The sequence below is a fragment of the Triplophysa dalaica genome, chromosome 20 (genome assembly GCF_015846415.1).
Source record: "Triplophysa dalaica isolate WHDGS20190420 chromosome 20, ASM1584641v1, whole genome shotgun sequence".
Classification (NCBI taxonomy): domain Eukaryota; kingdom Metazoa; phylum Chordata; class Actinopteri; order Cypriniformes; family Nemacheilidae; genus Triplophysa; species Triplophysa dalaica.
This window is the reverse complement of record NC_079561.1, coordinates 18,928,610-18,949,905: the sequence shown is the minus strand read 5'-3', so window position 1 is coordinate 18,949,905 and position 21,296 is coordinate 18,928,610. Positions and strand designations below refer to the sequence as shown.

General features: G+C 40.7%; 3 protein-coding genes and 1 long non-coding RNA gene across 15 annotated transcripts in view; 2 read left to right on the top strand and 2 right to left on the bottom strand.

Moving 5' to 3' along the window:
• Positions 1-1,828: 1,828 nt before the first annotated feature.
• On the bottom strand, positions 1,829-2,759 carry LOC130409485 (uncharacterized). Its single transcript, XR_008904856.1, has 3 exons — positions 2,635-2,759; positions 2,311-2,416; positions 1,829-2,203 (listed from the first exon to the last, which is right to left on the bottom strand). It is a non-coding gene; the product is annotated as an uncharacterized LOC130409485 (long non-coding RNA).
• On the top strand, positions 2,317-4,175 carry LOC130409484 (uncharacterized). Its single transcript, XM_056733484.1, has 4 exons — positions 2,317-2,502; positions 2,643-2,948; positions 3,334-3,464; positions 3,618-4,175. Exons 1-4 carry the CDS (start codon positions 2,448-2,450, stop codon positions 3,765-3,767), a joined length of 642 nt encoding a protein of 213 aa, XP_056589462.1. The 5' UTR covers positions 2,317-2,447; the 3' UTR covers positions 3,768-4,175.
• Positions 4,176-7,247: 3,072 nt separating this feature from the next.
• The window catches only part of LOC130409237 (CD48 antigen-like), a 30,919-nt gene continuing 16,870 nt past the window's right edge, over positions 7,248-21,296 (bottom strand). Inside the window, exons 1-5 of one of the 6 annotated variants that reach the window (XM_056733092.1) lie at positions 8,975-9,493; positions 8,531-8,848; positions 8,399-8,452; positions 8,051-8,302; positions 7,248-7,915 (exon numbers count right to left, since the gene is read on the bottom strand). In XM_056733092.1, coding sequence (XP_056589070.1) covers positions 7,788-7,915; positions 8,051-8,302; positions 8,399-8,452; positions 8,531-8,828 — 732 coding nt within the window. In that variant the 5' untranslated portion in view covers positions 8,829-8,848; positions 8,975-9,493 and the 3' untranslated portion in view covers positions 7,248-7,787. Of the gene's footprint in view, positions 8,303-8,398; positions 8,453-8,530; positions 8,849-8,974; positions 9,494-21,296 lie in introns of those variants that run through there. The other 5 variants (XM_056733094.1, XM_056733090.1, XM_056733089.1 and 2 more) reach the window with 5 other exon arrangements.
• On the top strand, positions 15,520-17,721 carry LOC130409236 (CD48 antigen-like). 7 transcript variants are annotated; one of them, XR_008904833.1, is made up of 6 exons: positions 15,520-15,631; positions 16,569-16,886; positions 16,965-17,018; positions 17,115-17,190; positions 17,283-17,366; positions 17,502-17,721. XR_008904833.1 is itself a non-coding variant. In XM_056733087.1 (5 exons), exons 1-5 carry the CDS (start codon positions 15,583-15,585, stop codon positions 17,627-17,629), a joined length of 633 nt encoding a protein of 210 aa, XP_056589065.1. In that variant the 5' UTR covers positions 15,520-15,582; the 3' UTR covers positions 17,630-17,721. The 7 variants fall into 7 exon arrangements, 6 of the variants coding, with proteins under 6 accessions (XP_056589065.1, XP_056589066.1, XP_056589062.1 ...); XM_056733087.1 differs by lacking the exon at positions 17,115-17,190; XM_056733088.1 differs by having other exon boundaries at positions 17,283-17,721.

Below are 21,296 nucleotides of genomic sequence, written 5' to 3'. Positions count from 1 at the left end.
TCTGCGTGTTTTCTTTTTTTGTGACACGTGGTACATTCTCACCACCTGCTGGAATTGTTTGCGTGATGCAGCGGCTGCTGGACCACAGTCATTTAGTTTTCTATAGTAATCACCTGTCCTTTAGATCAGTGGTTTTCATACCTGAGCCTGGGGACCCACCACTCTGCACATTTTGAATGTCTCCCTTATCTAACACACCTGACTCAAATCATCAGCTCATTAAGTGAGACATCCATGAATTGAACTAGCTGTGTCATTTAAAAGAGATATACAAAATGTGTAGAGTGGTGGGTCCCCAGGCTCAGGTACTCAGGATTGAAAACCAGTGCTGTAGATGAAGCGTCTGCTGATTCCATCACAACAGCTGACAATAAAACTGTAAAGACCCTTCGATCTTTGTTGCTCAGTGGTGGAATGAACCTCCAGGCTTCCTTACATCACAATCTGCTGAGACCATCACATCATTCAAGACACATGTGTGTAGACCTCCATAAACACTTTCTCTATTTTCTCTGAATTTTTACTTTGGCTGTAGCTTCTTTACTATTCTGTAAGGGTTATGCGTACAATATTCCTCAGTTATTTAAAAGCCTAATGAGTAAATGTAAACAGGTGTATTTATATTTGTAAAAAGGCAACCTAGTTGGTATAGGTATATTTATAAATAGGTATAGGTATATTTAGGTATATTTATAAATTCTGTGCATTTTGTATATACATTGTATTCAAATATGCATTATATTCTATAAATTTGTGCAAAACAATTTTGTATTTTCTTAGGACGATGACATTTTGAACAAGAGTACAGGCATACATTTTGTGTTTGTTTTTTATGTGGCGTACAATATGGAACGACAGCATGGTATCATTTGGATCAATGACAAGATAGTATAATCGATCATATCTATCAATTGGTACAAGGAAAAACAACATTGTCACTTTAACCTGCTTGAATATAGTCTTTTACAAAAGATTGTTTATTGAGTTCATGGCTTGATCGAGGATACATTGACTTTTGCACTCTATACTCTTTGAATTCAGCTTTCGGTTTTACAATGGAATTCATAGCATTGTTTCTGCAAGCATCAATCTCAATGCAATCAAACTCAACAGTCAATTTGACATTAAAATCTGTTTCAAATGGTGGAAGTTGATGATCACTGTATGTTTACTGTTTTTTTTTTTTTACCATACACTGTAACTGCATTTTGCCATAAGCATTTTGTTTGGAGTGAATGCTTTATATTCAAAGGGCAACTAGCAACTGTGGTCTCTAAAATTTATATATGCATATACAGAAATGCATTAAAATACTAATATATGTGAATATTTATGAAGTTTAACAACATGGATGTTATACTGTTTACAATGGATGACCCTGAATTACAATTTATAGTTAGAAACATTGTGTCACCAATATATTTACATTATATTTCACTACGATATTTAAAACATCATAGTAGACAAACATGTATTTAATTTTTATATAAATCTGCACATCCCTTTGACCCACACACAGGTGATGAGAAATATATGATTATTATTCTCTATCTTGTGTTTGTTCCATAAACACTTGAACAGCTTACATTCTGTCTCTTCAAAATGCATCAATTAATTGACTTTAATAGCAGAATAAATAAATTCATTCTCTTTGTAATAGTTTGTGTACAAATTCTTTACTCAATTACAGCTTGTTGTGGGGTCAGTTATATATGTGTACTGTACATTAGCTTTAAAACTAGACAAGCTTCACTTGTAAACAAGCGTCAATGTGAAGTATCACAGTTATACAGCACAGAAAACCATACACAACAGAAGCTAAAAAAAATTATGTTAAACACATTTATTCAATGTTTCATCATCGCTGAACAGTTAAACACCTAAATACACGATATACAAAACAAAATAATGATGAAATACCGAATTCTCATTACTTTCAGGTTAGCCTATAAACAAACAAACCGCTACTGCTAGTTGCTATTAAACTCAATCATATGAAATAAAAACATTTAAAAAAACACATTAGAGCTAAAACACATAAAGGAGCATAGCGGTGAACCAACGGACCCATTAATAGCTGGTTCGAACCGGTTCGGGTGGCATAGACTGACGGAACATTCCAGAAGTGTCTTAGGCCTCGGACCAGATGATGTCACCACTGGTGTTTAAACCCGTTTTATTTGCAAAGCAGTTGGTTTGTTGTCTAAAAACAAAATAAACGATAAAGATTAAGAATTATAATTCACATTTAATAAAAGGTAGTTGTTTTCCGGGGTGGGTAAATACTAGCATTAACCTGATGTAGCCTACCTGCGCATGGTCACATGGTGGGCGTGTGATGTAAACTCTTCTTGTATTACGGGCTCGCGCGAGGAACATCTCCGCCGGCCGCTACATGTCTCCACGTGTTTGATCGCTGCGCATTTAAAGTCATAAAAACATTAAAAATGCGCGTGGGCCAATACGTAGCCGTGATATTTCTTCTTTACATCAAAGTTAAGGGTACGTATTGCAATGGTCATCGTGCTTTTGTTTCGTGTTTTGTTCTCCTATAAAACGCGTTTTTAAATTGATGACATGATTAAATCAAATACTTCACACTATGAAAGTTATTCGGTAAACAACAGTATTTACATTAACAGGTGATGTTGTCAATGGATCGGTGACGTTAAAGGAAGGCGAGCAAGAGGCTCATCTTAGAAACATCTCTAAGATAAAACCCGATGGCAGGTGGACATTAGAAAAAAACGGGAGTGTTGTCTTAAGATGGTGTTCTCCTGAGGAAGAGAGTAGAGGATGTGGAAACTACTCGACATCTCCTCGATTCTCTGTCCTGACGGTCAATGACAAATACGTTATAGTTCTTCATAATGTGACGGAGAGTGACGCTGGGAGCTATGTTTTTCAATTTGCCGGTGACAAGGAAGAACCGTTCAATGTTATTGTCGGTAAGCATTCTTATATCTTATGTCATGACTGTACCGCTGTAAACTTGACAATGTATGTTGTGTCTATTTCATCTTAAATCTAAATCGCTGTTTAGATTCTTTGGATAAGCAGGAGTAGCTGCACAACACATAATGTTCAGACACATGAAGGTCTAGTAACAGGCATTTACTCAATTCTGTGTTTGTTTTCTTGGCCGAAAGTAAAACCGTTTTATGCAATTTTCACAAACTGTTAGTAATCCAACTAACTTTGTTTGTTAAAGCTGGATTCATGAAGATACCTGACATTTAATCTGTTTAAATATCTCTATGTAGTGCTTTGTTGTTAATGTTTGGAGTTGTAGGTAAGTTTTAACTGGTTTGCGTTATTGCTTGTTTGTTACAGAAAATTCCACCCCAAGAACAGAAACTGAATCACCAAACACCTCTTCAACTAGCGAAGCACTTGCCATACGTTTATCCATATTAGCTGTTGTCCTGCTGCTGCTGATTTATTTAATGTACAAAAATAAAGAGGCAAGTACAAGAATATGTTTTAATCTTAACTTTGTAAAAAAAATGATTTATAATCTTCTATATTGGGTTAGAAATAATTAGATTTCAACACTTCTGTTTAATTATTAAATAATTTTCTTTGGATCTTGTTCTTCTTTCCTTCTTGCACTCTAGAAAATCAAAAACTGGTTTAAAAGGGTACAGGAAACACACTGTGGCATGTCTGCCAACTCTTCAGAACGTGACGAAACATCTACGGATTCTGTCATAACCATAGACAATGAAAGTCCCCAGAACCATCAACCTCTGTTGCCAGTGATGTAAATACCTCAGGTCCTGACGACATCACAGTCTGCTGAGTGCATCACAACCTTCAAGACACATCTGAAGACAGACCACCAAACTCCGCTATTTTTATCTTCAATTCCAGTGTATATCCACAATTTCATTTTGTCTGAATTATGCCACAATTATTCTTTTGCTAAAACGAAGTTATTTGTAGCCTTAGAACAATTATATGCACTTACACCAGTCATTATGAAATGTTTTGAGACTTACATATTTATTTGTATCTCTCATGGCCTATCAACACCACCTCAATTGCTAAGTAGGTACATGAGGATCTTCAGTCAAAATGGACTGAAGAGAGAATCTATCATTATTCCTACAACAGTCTTCTGGTGTACTTCATTTCTGTGTTTTATAACAGTTGCTGGGGCAGACAGGAGAGCCCTTCACTGGGTCATCAATATTTATATTTTTGTATATACATAAATAATTTTGTATGTTATATTTTGTATATGCATAAATATTTTATATAAAGTAATATATTCTATAAAAACTATTTCAACATAAAAAATCTCTCCAGTGTTTTTTTTTTTTTATCAGGAGCCTAAACGTGGGCATAACTATAATTCAGCAAATTTGATGTCACATACAAATCACTTGAAAAGATTCAGGGTAATGTTCAAAAGTTTTTTTCTTGCAAGGAGCAACACAGACAAGAGATAGCTCAGCCTGGTCACTCCTCTGAGCAGATATTTTATACACAGGACTTACAACTTGTTTTCATTGAATTAAAGACTTTAAAATCACTATAAAATAATACTGGGATCTAAGGCTTCATCAATATTAATTATTTATGTTTGTTGAAGTTTAGATAACACATTCTATTCCTACTATAAATCCCCTTAAAGCTAAAGAAATGGTTAAACCAAACTATAAACAAGCACATTTTTCCGACACATACACACAAGATATGATTATAATATGTGGAATCTGTTATCTTTTATGATGTTTTTCAGTTTAGTTAAAACTATATTGGCACAGGGTAAAAGCCTGAAATTCACCTCAACGGCTTGAATTTCTTTCGCCAAAAATGATGGCCTTTCTTTTACACATTACTTATTTATTTTATTGATTCTGTGGCTCATTCAAGAACACAGTGGTGGTATGTAATTGGACAGATTTTCAGTTACTAACCCTTATTGCTCAACCATCTGAACTTGAACTTTTAGTCTTTTGTATAAACGCATTGTGTCTATGCCCATGTCTCTGTTATACTATGTGTATCCCTCTTTCGCATTACATTTACATTTACAGTTAGTCATTTAGCGGACGCTTTTATCCAAAGCGATTTACAGGTGGGGTTAGCAATTGGGTCGGCATAAGAACAACAAAAGCATAAGTGCAATCAAAAAAGAAGACTGGCGTCATATAACCTAACACAGTATACAGAGCTAAGTTAGAGGGGTTTTTTTTCATTTTTTTTTCATCAACAGTGCACAAAATGAACCAATGACTGAACACAGCTCAATGTTTACAGGGATTGAGAAATACATGGACACAAGAAAGCAAGTCAATTAAACTCAGTTTATTTATGAAGCGCTTTTCACAATTTGCAACACGGCTGGACAAGAAAAGCTAAACCAAGAAAAACAACACTGCCCACACACGGAATAAGATATAACCATAATGCAGTGGTGTAATTCTTGAGTCCGGACTCAAGACATTTTTCTGGTATCTGCACTCGGACTTGATCAAGTTGGTCTCGACCGAGTCCGATGATTTTACTCTCATTCCAACGAAGAAACATTTATGAAGTATACAATATCTCACAGAAGTGAGTACACCCCTCACATTTTTGTAAATACAGTATTTTATTATATATTTTTATGTGACAACACTGAAGAATTGACACTTTTCTACAATGTATAGAAGGGAGTGAACAACTTGTTTAACAGTGCAAATTTGCTGTCCCCTAAAAATAACTCAACACACAGCCATTGGTGTCATAACTGCTTGCAAAAACAGAGCCTCCCCAAGTGTAAATGTCAAAAATTGGGCCCAATTAGCCATTTTCCCTCCCTGGTGTCATGTGATCCGTTAGTATTACAAGGTCTCAGGTGTGCATGTGGAGCAGGTGTGTTAAATTTGGTGTTATGGCTCTCACTCTCTCATTCTGGTCACTGCAAGTTGAACATGGCACCTCATGACAAGGAACTCTCTTAGGATAAAAAAAAGAATTGTTGCCCTACATAAAGATGGCCTAGGCTATAAGAAGATTGCCAAGGGGATTACTGGAACCATGTCCTGTGGTCTGATGAGACCAGGATAAACTTATTTGGTTCAGATGGTGTGAAGCGTGTGGCGGCAACCAGGTGAGGAGTATAAAGACAAGTGTGTCTTGCCTACAGTCAAGCACGGTGGTGGGTGTGTCATAGTCTGGGGCTGCATGAGTGCTGCCGGCACTGTGGAGTTACAGTTCATTGAGGGAACCATGAATCCCATCATGTACTGTGAGTAACAGTTTAGGGAACCATGAATGCCATCATGTATTGTGACTGTCTGAAGCAGAGCACGATCCCCTCCTTTTAGAGACTGGGCCGCAGGGCAGTATTCCAGCATGATAATGACCCCAAACACACCTCCAAGATGACCACTGCCTTGATTAAGAAGCGGTGGGTAAAGGTGATGGACTGGGAAAGAATGTCTCCAGACCTAAACCCTATTGAGCTTCTGTGGGGCATCCTCAACGGTGGAGGAGCACAAGGTCTCTAGTATCCAACAACATGTGGAAAAGGACTTCAGCGGCAACCTGTGAAGCTCTGGTGAACTCCATGCCCAAGAGGTTTAAGGCAGTACTGGTCAATAATAGTGGCCACACAATATATTGACACTTTGGGCCCAATTTGGACATTTTCACTTGGGGGTGTACTCACTTTTGTTGCCAACAGTTTAGACATTAATGGCTGTGTGTTGAGTTATTTTGACGGGACAGCAAATGTACACTGATATACAAGCTGTACACGCACTACTTTACAGTGTAGCAAAGTGTCATTTCTCCATTGTTGTCACATGAAAATATATTATAAAACATTTACTAAAATGTGAGGGGTGTACTCACTTCTATGAGATATACTGTATATGTTTGCTTTAGTTGGACTCTTGAGTGTTGAGCTGTTAAAAAGTTGATAAATAATACAAAAGAGTTGATGAACTGATTTGAGTGTTCTCGTTCACAACGCTACTGTGCCAAATTAAACCAAGTTTAAAACAAGTTTTTCCTGACATCAACACTCATCATACAAACCTTAACAATGGTGACAATCATCAAAATAATTCAGTTGAACAGATGAAATGTTACCCAGTATGCTTGCAACATGCTTTCTTTAGTTGATTGTCACTTTTGCTGAGTATCACACACTGATACTTGATGTCTGATAGATTCGCTGATTAACTTTTTTTTGTTGTTGTATTTTCTTACAATTCAAAGAAGTATAATAAGCCATACCACTGCTTTAATCTCACACTGTAGCATCAGACAAAACTTATAATTTAATAACACGATGCACTCATCAGCAAATATATTTAGGCAACTGCACAAAGACTACAATCATTATTAGCTTATCACAATGGATCTTCATAGCCTGAACAATTGTATTTTAGCACACTATCATAAGAGACAATAAAACCTTATGTTAAAACGCAAGAATCAAGAACCCAACTAAAGCAAATACTGATCAGAATGATGATGATTTTTTGAAACTTCTACATTTTTCCAACATTATTTGCGGTTGATAATGTGATGTTTATTCAATGCAGTTAACACTGACAAGTCAACAAGCTGAGTATGGGCATTCAGCCCAGAATGTAATTGTTACAATGCAATAAAAAGACTGAAAATCTGAAGTTGCACTTCGGCTTCATGTGACTTTGTTGAAATTGCTACACCTAAAGTAAATAAAATGACTTAATTTGATCCGCTTTTTATCATTACAAATAAAGATTGTGGTCTTGAAGAAGTTTCTGTCTCTGTCTTGACCGTCTCATTTGACTAAACTCTTAAAGTCTTCCCTGAACAGACCAGAAGTACATGTGTTCAAGCAGAAACACAACAGTAGCAAGTCCCACCAGAGCAGACAGAATCAAGCGGATCAGAACTTCAACATCTCCACAATGCTTCAGACAGTCTGTAGATGAAAAGATTCTGCTGGAGTCATTCTTATACACATTCTCTTTACCAGGAAACAGTTTGTCTGTGTGAAGTGGCACAAATGTGGTTGTGGTAGGAAGAGACTTCCTGATGTACGTCTGTGTTATTTTACCTTCATAATGTGGACAGAGGTGTTTCATGTGTAGACGGATGCTTTTATGGCTCACTGGGTTTGCAGCGGTGCAGCTGTATGATTCTGTATCATTATAATGAAGTTTTAAAGGTAAACTGAGATTAATGCTGAGATCAGAACTACTGCTGTGATTCACTATTTCATCTCCTTTATACCATGAGATGAAGACGTCTCGATCATTTTTCACAGAGCAGACAACAGAGCAGAATTCATACTTCTCCTGTGATGTACCTGTGACGTTCATTCATCAGTTATTCTTCACGCAAATCTCTGTAAATGTAAAAAACATGAATTTAACTTCAGAAACTGCAGGACAATGGCACTCACCTTGAGTCTGGGTGTCTGTAAATGAGTTGCTAACAGCCGGAAGAGAAACTGATGCTTTAACACAAGAAACATCAGTTATTCAGAATACTCTGTTTTTAAACATCTCTGTTCAATTATACAGCTGATACTCACCATAAACATCAACTTTGATCTTCTTCCTTGTGACAAATCCATTAATGGTGAGTGATGCTGTGTAGAGTCCAGATTCAGTGGTGCTGATGTTATAGATGCTCAAAGATCCTGTATGTGGATCCATCTCCACTCGGTCTGTTAGACTCTTATCATAAAAGGGTGAAAATCCTTGATACATCTGTGCAATACGGAAAGTTCGGTCACCTCTTTCAAACAGCCACATCACGTCTTCAAGACTCCTGGGTTCAGTTTTTCCTGTTGGTAGATTAAGAACGTCTCCCTCCATCACAGTTTTCATCTCGTGCCAGTCACCAGTCACTGTATGAAAATAAAATCATGTGGGTTACATTTAACAAACTGCTATTCCAAACCTTTATCACTACACACAATCTATTTAAAAACAGCATACACATGTGTGATGTCAGTAAAAATCTTTTTCAGCACCTCTGAAGCAATCTGATGTTTTTTAGATGTTCTGAACTTCAGGAAGTTATCTGTAACCCACACATCAGCACCAGTGTTTTAACAGATGAGATCAGCGTCATCACAATGTGGTTTTGTTAGGAAGGCACGATGGCTGAGGGGACATGAAACTACAGAACTACTTTCACCTTCACAACTAAACTGCTGTCAGAACCCGCTCCAATCTCTAATCTAAAATTCACATTTAAATGAACGTTCTGTTTACATATACTACTGTATTGTACTATACATATATTTTTCAGCCGTTAATTTCAGAATAAATTCAATCTATGACATGGCCTTTCTCAGTCAACATGAAAGACATCAAGATTACATTTTGACAGAAAGTTCCTTAAATATGTTATGGTGTGGAGTACAAGAAATGAGGAGACTAGAGACGAAGTTGCGTCGAGTCCGCTTAGTATCCACTTTAATATCTCTCACTCTGAACAGCGAGTGAGATCAAAAACAACAACACACGTAAAAACCGGAACAACTCTGCTCTAACTCCTCCCTCCCTTAAAGGTATAGTACCCTGGTGAATGTCTCATATTAAACATAATACTTGTGGTTCGCCACACAGGCCCCCCCAGAATTCACCCCTAATAAAAAATAGGACTCTATACATAATAACAACACAGAACAGATTTGACAGTTTTTAGGAAAGTCAACGTACAGTAGGGCGAATAAGGCGGCCATAACGGCTTCGCTTAACAGGAGAAGGGCGAAGGGCCAGGGCAGGGGCCGAGGCTGCCGAAGGGGGGCGCCCTCGCCGTGGGGGCTGGGCCAGCTGAAGTGGTGCACCAATATCCAGATGAGCAGGCTTGAGACGGTCTATCGCCACCCGCTCAGGCCTGCCCCCCATATCCACAACGAAGTTCTTAGACCCCCCCACCAGGACACGGAAGGGTCCATCGTAGGGGGGCTGCAGCGGGGTACGATGGCCATCGTGGCGGATGAACACATACTTGGCCGACAGTAAATCCTTGGGCACGTAGGACTTTGGGAGGCCATGGTGAGATGTGGGAATAGGGACAAAAGCATCAGCAATGTCCCGGGACCCAGCATGATGAGAGGCCACCGACCACCGGGCCGCGGCATCAGGAAGAAATTCCCCCGGAACGCGCAAAGGCTGTCCGTACACCAGCTCGGCAGATGAGGCTTGAAGATCTTCTTTTGGGGCAGAGCGAAGGCCAAGCATGACCCATGGGAGGCGGTCAGCCCAGTCGCAGCTCGTAAGGCTGGCCCTTAGCGCGGCCTTCATGTCGCGATGAAACCGCTCACAAAGTCCATTGCTCTGTGGGTTATAGGCCGTGGTACGGTGGACCTTCACCCCCAGGACCTCGGCGACCGCAGTCCAAAGCTCCGATGTGAACTGTGGACCTCGGTCCGAGGAGAGGTCGGATGGTGTGCCAAAACGGGCCACCCAAGCCATAATGAACGCCCGGGCCACATCAGCTGAAGTAATTGAAGACAGGGGAACCACTTCAGGCCATCTGGTGGTCCTGTCCACCATGGTGAGGAGGTAGGTGTAACCACGGGAGGGGGGAAGTGGGCCCACCAGGTCCACATTCACATGATCAAAACGTCTCTCTGGCACTTTGAACGGTGCCAAAGGGGCCTTGGTATGCCGGGTCACCTTTGCTCGCTGGCACGCCACACAGGCAGCAGCCCAGGCCCTGACGTCCCTCCGCAAGCCTGGCCAGACAAACTTGGCCCCCACCAGTTTTGTAGAGGCCTTCACCCCTGGGTGGGAAAGGCTGTGGATGGCGTCAAAAACCTTACGCCTCCAGCCAGCAGGTACCATAGGGCGCGGTTGTCCAGTGGAGACATCGCAGAGGAGTGTAGCGTTGGCCGTATCGAAAACCACATCCTCCATGAGCAACGCCGTGGGGGCCGTCCTGTAGGCTTGCACCTCAGCGTCCGCGGTCTGATCCACAGCCATCGTAGCGTAGTCGAGGCCTAAATGGACAGACCCAGCAACAGCCCGGGAAAGGCAGTCTGCGACGAAATTGTCTTTACCTGCCACATGCTGAATGTCAGTTGTGAACTCTGAGATGGCAGAGAGCTGACGCTGCTGTCGACCAGACCATGGTTCCGAAGCCTTGGCCATAGCGAACGTCAGCGGTTTGTGGTCAACGAAAGCCGTGAAACGCCGTCCCTCTAACAGAAACCGGAAATGACGGGTGGCGAGGAAAAGACCCAGGAGCTCCCTGTCGAAAGCGCTGTATTTCCTCTCGTTGTCACGGAGCTTCCTGCTGAAAAAGGCAAGCGGCTGCCAAGCTCCACCCACCCACTGTTCACACACCGCCCCCACGGCATAATCAGAAGCGTCCGAAGTAAGAGCAACAGGGGCGGTCGGAGAGGGGTGCGCCAGCAGAGCAGCGTTGGCCAGTGCGGCTTTAGCAGCCTCAAAAGCATCAGTCATCTCTTGGGACCAATCCAACATGTCCGCCGGCCTCCCACCCCGCAAGGCGTCGTATAAGGGTCGCATGAGTTGGGCCGCATGGGGGAGGAAACGGTTGTAGAAGTTTACCATACCCAGGAACTCCTGCAAGGACTTCACAGTGCGTGGGCGTGGGAAACTGGCGACGGTGTCCACCTTTGCAGGGAGGGGAACAGCCCCCTGTGGGGTGACGTGGTGGCCGAGGAAAGTGATGGACGACCGGCCAAACTCACACTTAGCCGGGTTGAGAATGAGACCGTGCTCATTGAGCCGGCCGAAAAGCTGCCTGAGATGTGTCAGGTGGTCGTCTGTGGACGCGCTGGCCACAAGAATATCGTCCAAATAAACAAAAAGGAATGGCATGTCCCTCAACACAGAGTCCATGAGGCGCTGAAACGTCTGCGCTGCACCCTTGAGGCCGAAAGGCATCCGAAGGAATTCAAAAAGGCCAAAGGGTGTGATGACTGCTGTCTTTGGGACATCCTGTGGATGGACAGGCACCTGGTGGTAACCACGCACCAGGTCCACCTTGGAAAAGACGGTGGCACCAGCTAGGTGAGCGGAGAAATCCTGTATGTGCGGCACTGGGTACCGGTCGGGAGTGGTGGCGTTGTTCAGGCGACGGAAATCACCACAGGGACGCCAACCGCCATCAGCCTTGGTCACCATGTGTAGGGGGGAGGCCCATGGGCTGTTAGAGCGGCGCACGATGCCGAGGTGCTCCATGGTAGCGAACTCCTCCCTGGCTATCGCAAGCTTGGCAGAGTCGAGGCGCCGGGCCCGTGCATAGACTGGGGGGCCAACAGTGGTGATGTAGTGCTCCACGCCATGCTTAGCCACCGCCGATGAAAAAGTGGGCGTGGTGATATCAGGGAACTCAGATAGCAGGCGTTGATACAAGTCCCCGGTGGCAAGCGTGTTCGACAGACAAAGTGCCCCCACCCCTCCAAGCGTGCAGGGGTATGAAGCAAAAGACAGGGCGTCGATTAGGCGGCAGTTTGTAACATCCACCAACAGTCTGTAAGCGCAAAGGAAATCTGCCCCCAGGAGTGACGTAGACACGGCGGCCATTACAAAATCCCAGCCAAAACGCCGCCCGCCGAAACACACTTCCACATACCTTGTACCATAGGTACGAATGGGTGTGCCGTTGGCAGCGTCCATCGGGGGGCCGTGCCCGCCAACCATAGTGTCCACAGCTGTCGCGGGCAGGATGCTGCGTTGAGCCCCTGAATCAACCAGCAGCCGCCGGCCAGACAAGGTGTCAGTGATGAATAACAGCTTGCAGTCACGGCCAGCGCCCATAGCTGTTAATGAGCGCCAGCCCTGGCTTTTCCCTGGGCTCTGAAACTGCAAGGTTGGCGACACTGCTTGGCTTTGGCCCCAAACCTGGAATGGTAATAACACCAACCGTCCTCACGCTGTGGTCGGGCCGTCACGGCAGCTGCAGTGTCTATGGCGCTCGGATTGTATCATTATGGCGCTCGGATTGTATCATTAGCAAACGAGACTCACAAGCACGACTTATAACACAAGTGTAAGCGTGCGTGTACGTCTCCATTTGTTTTATATGGAGACGTACACGCATATATCACGTCACGTAGACACGTTAGTAACGTGTGGCTGTTGATCTATACAGACGTCACGTAAGAAATCAACGTGTAGTTTACGTCTATACAGACGTCACGTAAGAAATTAACGTGTAGATTACGTCTTTGAGATATATGCACAGAGAACGTGCGTCTGCCAAAACGCCTGGAGAACGTGCGTCTGCCTAAACGCCTGGACAACCTATATCTTGTGACAATTAAACATGTTTTTTTAGAGTAAGAGTAAAGTAATTATGATTTTTGGTTTAATCTAAAGTTTTAAAACTAGTAATTGTTACACTCCCTGAATTTTAATAATTATTCAACAATAAAATAACGATTTTTACAATTTTTCAAAAGAATAAAAAGTTACAGCTACAGAAGACCTCATTGAAATTGTGTAATTTAACGGTTCTCCACTTCATCTCTAATGACTTTGTGATATACAGAAATTTTAAAAATCACTTGTAGGCTATGTGTTCCCAAATCTTTGTTCTCTCAGATCGCAAGCTAGTTTAAATAGTATTTATTTAAATAGTATTTATTTAAACATTATAAACAATAAAGCCAGATATTCTTAGAATTTAGATACCAAACGGCAAGACTCAATAGAACATTTTTCTGTAACACCAGTGCCCAACAGCAGCCCAGTCCTTCCTCCTTTTTTGCGGTGAAAGTGATTTGGTAGTCCCATATAACTTGTTGCTGCTGTCATGGCAATATCAGCTACCTTAAAAAATATTCAAACTGAAATTCACCCTGAATGATTATAATACATGATGACAAAAGCCCAAAATGTCAGTTATCAGTTATTATCATGATAAACACTTATAAACCCTCCATATCTGAGTATTGTATTGATTGCAAGAACATGCTCCTAAATTGAATGTTAAGTGTTAAGTGTAACTTTCAAATTATGCTTAGTTTTTGATGGTTGATTAGATATTAAAACAGAGGAAATAACACTATATACACTTTAAAAAAAAACTCTGCACGTATAAAAAATGTCTTGTCTCCAAAATTACTTAACAAAATTACTTTGTTACTTAAATTAATTTATTTAATTAATTAACTCCTGAGTTTTTTGAGTATTATTCCAATAGGATTTAACAGCATTTGGAGTTGACATCACAACCATTAATTCCATTATTTTCTATTGTTTTTTGAGCAGGGTTCTATTCCTTTTTTTCAGTAGGCCTGGTCTTATATAAAAGTAATAAAATGTACAATATATATATTTCCGACCTAGTATAGTAATAGTAACTAATAATAGTAAAGGTAAAGATGCATAAAATGGAAAAACTCAATAAAGTAGCATGTAAGCTAGAACTATACCTCAAATGTGTAGGCTACTTAATGGTTGGATTTCAAAAGTGATAGAATAAAACTTGACCATCCAAAATGAGCTGTATGTATCATAAAATTTGCTGATGACTTAATTTGATCATTTTATTTTGCACTATTCTGTAAATCTGTTGTCCAGTTGGCATTTCAACCCAAAATGGCGCTAAACGCCGCCTAGTGGCTGATATGCTAAAAAGCATCCAAGGTTCGCTCTGGTTCTCTACTGTATCCTCTGAGGCCCTTGCACGTGTTTGTCGGACACAAGCAGCATCTTGTATTGGCTTCTCTTACAGTAATCACTTTCCCACTATATCTGCTTCACAACTCCTTCATGGTGGAATTCTTCCTAACTCAGTCCGGTCAATCACATCCCTCACAATGTTCAAAAATCTGATTTAAACTCATCTCTTCTGAGAATACTTGACAGCTAAATGGAAAATAAACTAAATAAAAACCCCTAACCCTCTCTCTTTCTCTCAACAGGTAGTGGTCTAGCTTTTGTTGAATAGTTACTTGGTATTAGCAACTATTACTGCTATTACGACATATCGCTAAGTGCTCCCTGAACTCTCTGTAAATTGCTTTGGATAAATGCGTCTGCTAAATGACTAGATTAAAAAAAAACATCTTTCCACAGGTTTTGGGTCATCATACGGCTTTGTGGGAGGCTGGAACCCGACTGGAGCTGGTGTAGAGAGCAGATGAAGGAATAATTAGCATAGCTGCTATACATATCATTTTACGCAAAGAACAATTGATAACAATTCATCTATATAATAATTAAACTGGGATGCAAAATTACAAAATGCAATTGGCTGAAGAGACGTGCTTTTAGTAAACTGGGAGAGTAAGTCTGACCCCCGAACAGGGTCAGGAAGGCTTTCCTTAGAAAGGTCTACCTTCTTTTGGAGATTATTTTATCCTAGAAACTACTAAAAGTCCAGAGTTTTTCCTCACATCATTAGACGAAAAGAGAAAAGTATATTAGAAGTGAAATATAACAATATATAAAACAACAAACTGGATGTATTTTCTTTACTTCATGAAAGGGTTGTGAAACAGTCTTTTGGTTCCATCTGGTGGAGTGACACTGATTCATCACAAGCGTCTCTTCCTTGTGACAGAGACAGACATCTTCAGTATTGATTCTTCCTGCTCAAACAAGTTGCGCTTCAACAAGACAAACTCAGAAACACCTGAAATCCTTAATAATGATCTTCAGCTCATGTGTTTTCACTGTGTTGTTCATCAGTGTGAAGGGTAAGATATTTAAAACTAATTCCTTTCTTTCTTTAGCACACTTTTGTTTTGTGTTTGTGATCAAGTGGCTTGATAAAACAACTTGTTAGTCAAAGCATGCTTTCATAAATCATACTCAGAACTGCTTCAAACAATAAAACATTTAAAGTGTCTTTACATATATTTAGTGTTTATGAAATGTGAACTCAGCCAATGATATTGAAAATGTGTAATATAATACAGGTACCATGTCATCTGTTCAATAAGTAATATCACAGATACATACACACACTTTAAATCATAAGATAGGTTTAATGTTACACTGTACATTTATAGTTGTTTCAAGCTAAATTAGATTTCTGAAAAACTACTTATGTTGTCATAAGAGCAGTTTCACTCACACAAGTAGATTCTGAATAAAAATCTGTAATATGTAATTTAAACATGCCATAACATATTTAAGGAACTTTCTGTCAAAATGTAATCTTGATGTCTTTCATGTTGACTGAGAAAGGCCATGTCATAGATTGAATTTATTCTGAAATTAACGGCTGAAAAATATATGTATAGTACAATACAGTAGTATATGTAAACAGAACGTTCATTTAAATGTGAATTTTAGATTAGAGATTGGAGCGGGTTCTGACAGCAGTTTAGTTGTGAAGGTGAAAGTAGTTCTGTAGTTTCATGTCCCCTCAGCCATCGTGCCTTCCTAACAAAACCACATTGTGATGACGCTGATCTCATCTGTTAAAACACTGGTGCTGATGTGTGGGTTACAGATAACTTCCTGAAGTTCAGAACATCTAAAAAACATCAGATTGCTTCAGAGGTGCTGAAAAAGATTTTTACTGACATCACACATGTGTATGCTGTTTTTAAATAGATTGTGTGTAGTGATAAAGGTTTGGAATAGCAGTTTGTTAAATGTAACCCACATGATTTTATTTTCATACAGTGACTGGTGACTGGCACGAGATGAAAACTGTGATGGAGGGAGACGTTCTTAATCTACCAACAGGAAAAACTGAACCCAGGAGTCTTGAAGACGTGATGTGGCTGTTTGAAAGAGGTGACCGAACTTTCCGTATTGCACAGATGTATCAAGGATTTTCACCCTTTTATGATAAGAGTCTAACAGACCGAGTGGAGATGGATCCACATACAGGATCTTTGAGCATCTATAACATCAGCACCACTGAATCTGGACTCTACACAGCATCACTCACCATTAATGGATTTGTCACAAGGAAGAAGATCAAAGTTGATGTTTATGGTGAGTATCAGCTGTATAATTGAACAGAGATGTTTAAAAACAGAGTATTCTGAATAACTGATGTTTCTTGTGTTAAAGCATCAGTTTCTCTTCCGGCTGTTAGCAACTCATTTACAGACACCCAGACTCAAGGTGAGTGCCATTGTCCTGCAGTTTCTGAAGTTAAATTCATGTTTTTTACATTTACAGAGATTTGCGTGAAGAATAACTGATGAATGAACGTCACAGGTACATCACAGGAGAAGTATGAATTCTGCTCTGTTGTCTGCTCTGTGAAAAATGATCGAGACGTCTTCATCTCATGGTATAAAGGAGATGAAATAGTGAATCACAGCAGTAGTTCTGATCTCAGCATTAATCTCAGTTTACCTTTAAAACTTCATTATAATGATACAGAATCATACAGCTGCACCGCTGCAAACCCAGTGAGCCATAAAAGCATCCGTCTACACATGAAACACCTCTGTCCACATTATGAAGGTAAAATAACACAGACGTACATCAGGAAGTCTCTTCCTACCACAACCACATTTGTGCCACTTCACACAGACAAACTGTTTCCTGGTAAAGAGAATGTGTATAAGAATGACTCCAGCAGAATCTTTTCATCTACAGACTGTCTGAAGCATTGTGGAGATGTTGAAGTTCTGATCCGCTTGATTCTGTCTGCTCTGGTGGGACTTGCTACTGTTGTGTTTCTGCTTGAACACATGTACTTCTGGTCTGTTCAGGGAAGACTTTAAGAGTTTAGTCAAATGAGACGGTCAAGACAGAGACAGAAACTTCTTCAAGACCACAATCTTTATTTGTAATGATAAAAAGCGGATCAAATTAAGTCATTTTATTTACTTTAGGTGTAACAATTTCAACAAAGTCACATGAAGCCGAAGTGCAACTTCAGATTTTCAGTCTTTTTATTGCATTGTAACAATTACATTCTGGGCTGAATGCCCATACTCAGCTTGTTGACTTGTCAGTGTTAACTGCATTGAATAAACATCACATTATCAACCGCAAATAATGTTGGAAAAATGTAGAAGTTTCAAAAAATCATCATCATTCTGATCACTATTTGCTTTAGTTGGGTTCTTGATTCTTGCGTTTTAACATAAGGTTTTATTGTCTCTTATGATAGTGTGCTAAAATACAATTGTTCAGGCTATGAAGATCCATTGTGATAAGCTAATAATGATTGTAGTCTTTGTGCAGTTGCCTAAATATATTTGCTGATGAGTGCATCGTGTTATTAAATTATAAGTTTTGTCTGATGCTACAGTGTGAGATTAAAGCAGTGGTATGGCTTATTATACTTCTTTGAATTGTAAGAAAATACAACAACAAAAAAAAGTTAATCAGCGAATCTATCAGACATCAAGTATCAGTGTGTGATACTCAGCAAAAGTGACAATCAACTAAAGAAAGCATGTTGCAAGCATACTGGGTAACATTTCATCTGTTCAACTGAATTATTTTGATGATTGTCACCATTGTTAAGGTTTGTATGATGAGTGTTGATGTCAGGAAAAACTTGTTTTAAACTTGGTTTAATTTGGCACAGTAGCGTTGTGAACGAGAACACTCAAATCAGTTCATCAACTCTATTTTGTATTATTTATCAACTTTTTAACAGCTCAACACTCAAGAGTCCAACTAAAGCAAACATATACAGTATATCTCATAGAAGTGAGTACACCCCTCACATTTTAGTAAATGTTTTATAATATATTTTCATGTGACAACAATGGAGAAATGACACTTTGCTACACTGTAAAGTAGTGCGTGTACAGCTTGTATATCAGTGTACATTTGCTGTCCCGTCAAAATAACTCAACACACAGCCATTAATGTCTAAACTGTTGGCAACAAAAGTGAGTACACCCCCAAGTGAAAATGTCCAAATTGGGCCCAAAGTGTCAATATATTGTGTGGCCACTATTATTGACCAGTACTGCCTTAAACCTCTTGGGCATGGAGTTCACCAGAGCTTCACAGGTTGCCGCTGAAGTCCTCTTCCACATGTTGTTGGATACTAGAGACCTTGTGCTCCTCCACCGTTGAGGATGCCCCACAGAAGCTCAATAGGGTTTAGGTCTGGAGACATTCTTTCCCAGTCCATCACCTTTACCCACCGCTTCTTAAGCAAGGCAGTGGCCATCTTGGAGGTGTGTTTGGGGTCATTATCATGCTGGAAAACTGCCCTGCGGCCCAGTCTCTAAAAGGAGGGGATCGTGCTCTGCTTCAGACAGTCACAATACATGATGGCATTCATGGTTCCCTAAACTGTTACTCACAGTACATGATGGGAATTATGGTTCCCTCAATGAACTGTAACTCCACAGTGCCGGCAGCACTCATGCAGACCCAGACTATGACACACCCACCACCGTGCTTGACTGTAGGCAAGACACACTTGTCTTTATACTCCTCACCTGGTTGCCGCCACACGCTTCACACCATCTGAACCAAATAAGTTTATCCTGGTCTCGTCAGACCACAGGACACGGTTCCAGCAGGGGCGTTTCCAGCATTGAAGGACATCCGGGGCTTAGCCCAGAACATTTAATGCAAATACAGGGATCACTCGAAGAGGTTTTTTTTTTTTATTACAGTCAGTAACACTTTACTTTCAGTCAAAATACATCTTTAACATTATCTTCAAGGCAGGCTAACATCCTCTCAGTGCTCAACTGAGCACAATCTTTTTTTTGGATATGAAGAGCATAACCATTGCTCAACTGAGCATGATAACATTATACATCTTTAACATTATGCTCAATACATATACACAGAGTCAACATACAACATACACTATTCACCTCTTGCTGTCTATCTGGTATGTCCTTCTATATTAGTTATATTTCTCTCTCATCACCTGCTGTAGTCTTTCTCATCACCTGCTGTAGTCTTTCATCACCTGCTGTAGTCTCTCATCCACTTGCTAGTCTTTCTCATCACCTGCTGTAGTCTTTCATCACTTGCTAGTCTTTCTCATCACCTGCTGTAGTCTCTCATCCACTTGCTAGTCTTTCTCATCACCTGCTGTAGTCTCTCATCACCTGCTGTAGTCTTTCATCACCTGCTAGTCTTTCTCATCACCTGCTGTAGTCTCTCATCCACTTGCTAGTCTTTCTCATCACCTGCTGTAGTCTCTCATCACCTGCTGTAGTCTTTCATCACCTGCTGTAGTCTCTCATCCACTTGCTAGTCTTTCTCATCACCTGCTGTAGTCTCTCATCCACTTGCTAGTCTTTCTCATCACTTGCTGTAGTCTCTCATCCACTTGCTAGTCTTTCTCATCACTTGCTGTAGTCTCTCATCACCTTCTGTAGTCTCTCATCCACTTGCTAGTCTTTCTCATCACTTGCTGTAGTCTCTCATCACCTTCTGTAGTCTCTCATCCACTTGCTAGTCTTTCTCATCACTTGCTGTAGTCTCTCATCACCTTCTGTAGTCTCTCATCCACTTGCTAGTCTTTCTCATCACCTGCTGTAGTCTCTCATCCACTTGCTAGTCTTTCTCATCACTTGCTGTAGTCTCTCATCACCTTCTGTAGTCTCTCATCCACTTGCTAGTCTTTCTCATCACCTGCTGTAGTCTTTCATCACTTGCTGTAGTCTTTCTCATCACCTGCTGTAGTCTTTCATCACCTTCTGTAGTCTCTCATCCACTTGCTAGTCTTTCTCATCACCTGCTGTAGTCTCTCATCACCTGCTGTAGTCTCTCATCACCTGTTGTAGTCTCTCATCCACTTGCTAGTCTTTCTCATCACTTGCTGTAGTCTCTCATCACCTTCTGTAGTCTCTCATCCACTTGCTAGTCTTTCTCATCACCTGCTGTAGTCTCTCATCACCTGCTGTAGTCTCTCATCCACTTGCTAGTCTTTCTCATCACTTGCTGTAGTCTCTCATCCACTTGCTAGTCTTTCTCATCACTTGCTGTAGTCTCTCATCACCTTCTGTAGTCTCTCATCCACTTGCTAGTCTTTCTCATCACCTGCTGTAGTCTTTCATCACTTGCTGTAGTCTTTCTCATCACCTGCTGTAGTCTTTCATCACTTGCTGTAGTCTTTCTCATCACCTGCTGTAGTCTTTCATCACTTGCTAGTCTTTCTCATCACCTGCTGTAGTCTCTCATCACTTGCTAGTCTTTCTCATCACCTGCTGTAGTCTCTCGTCCACTTGCTAGTCTTTCTCATCACCTGCTGTAGTCTCTCATCCACTTGCTAGTCTTTCTCATCACCTGCTGTAGTCTTTCTCTCATCACTTGCTTTTTCACTTGCTTTGCTGGGTATCATTAAAGGGTATTTTCTTGGTTTGAGCATTGCAAATCGGTTCATGACACTGTTATGGTCTGTGACACACACAAGTCCCCTCTCAATAGACATCACTGCCAGGTAATTGAGCCTCTGCT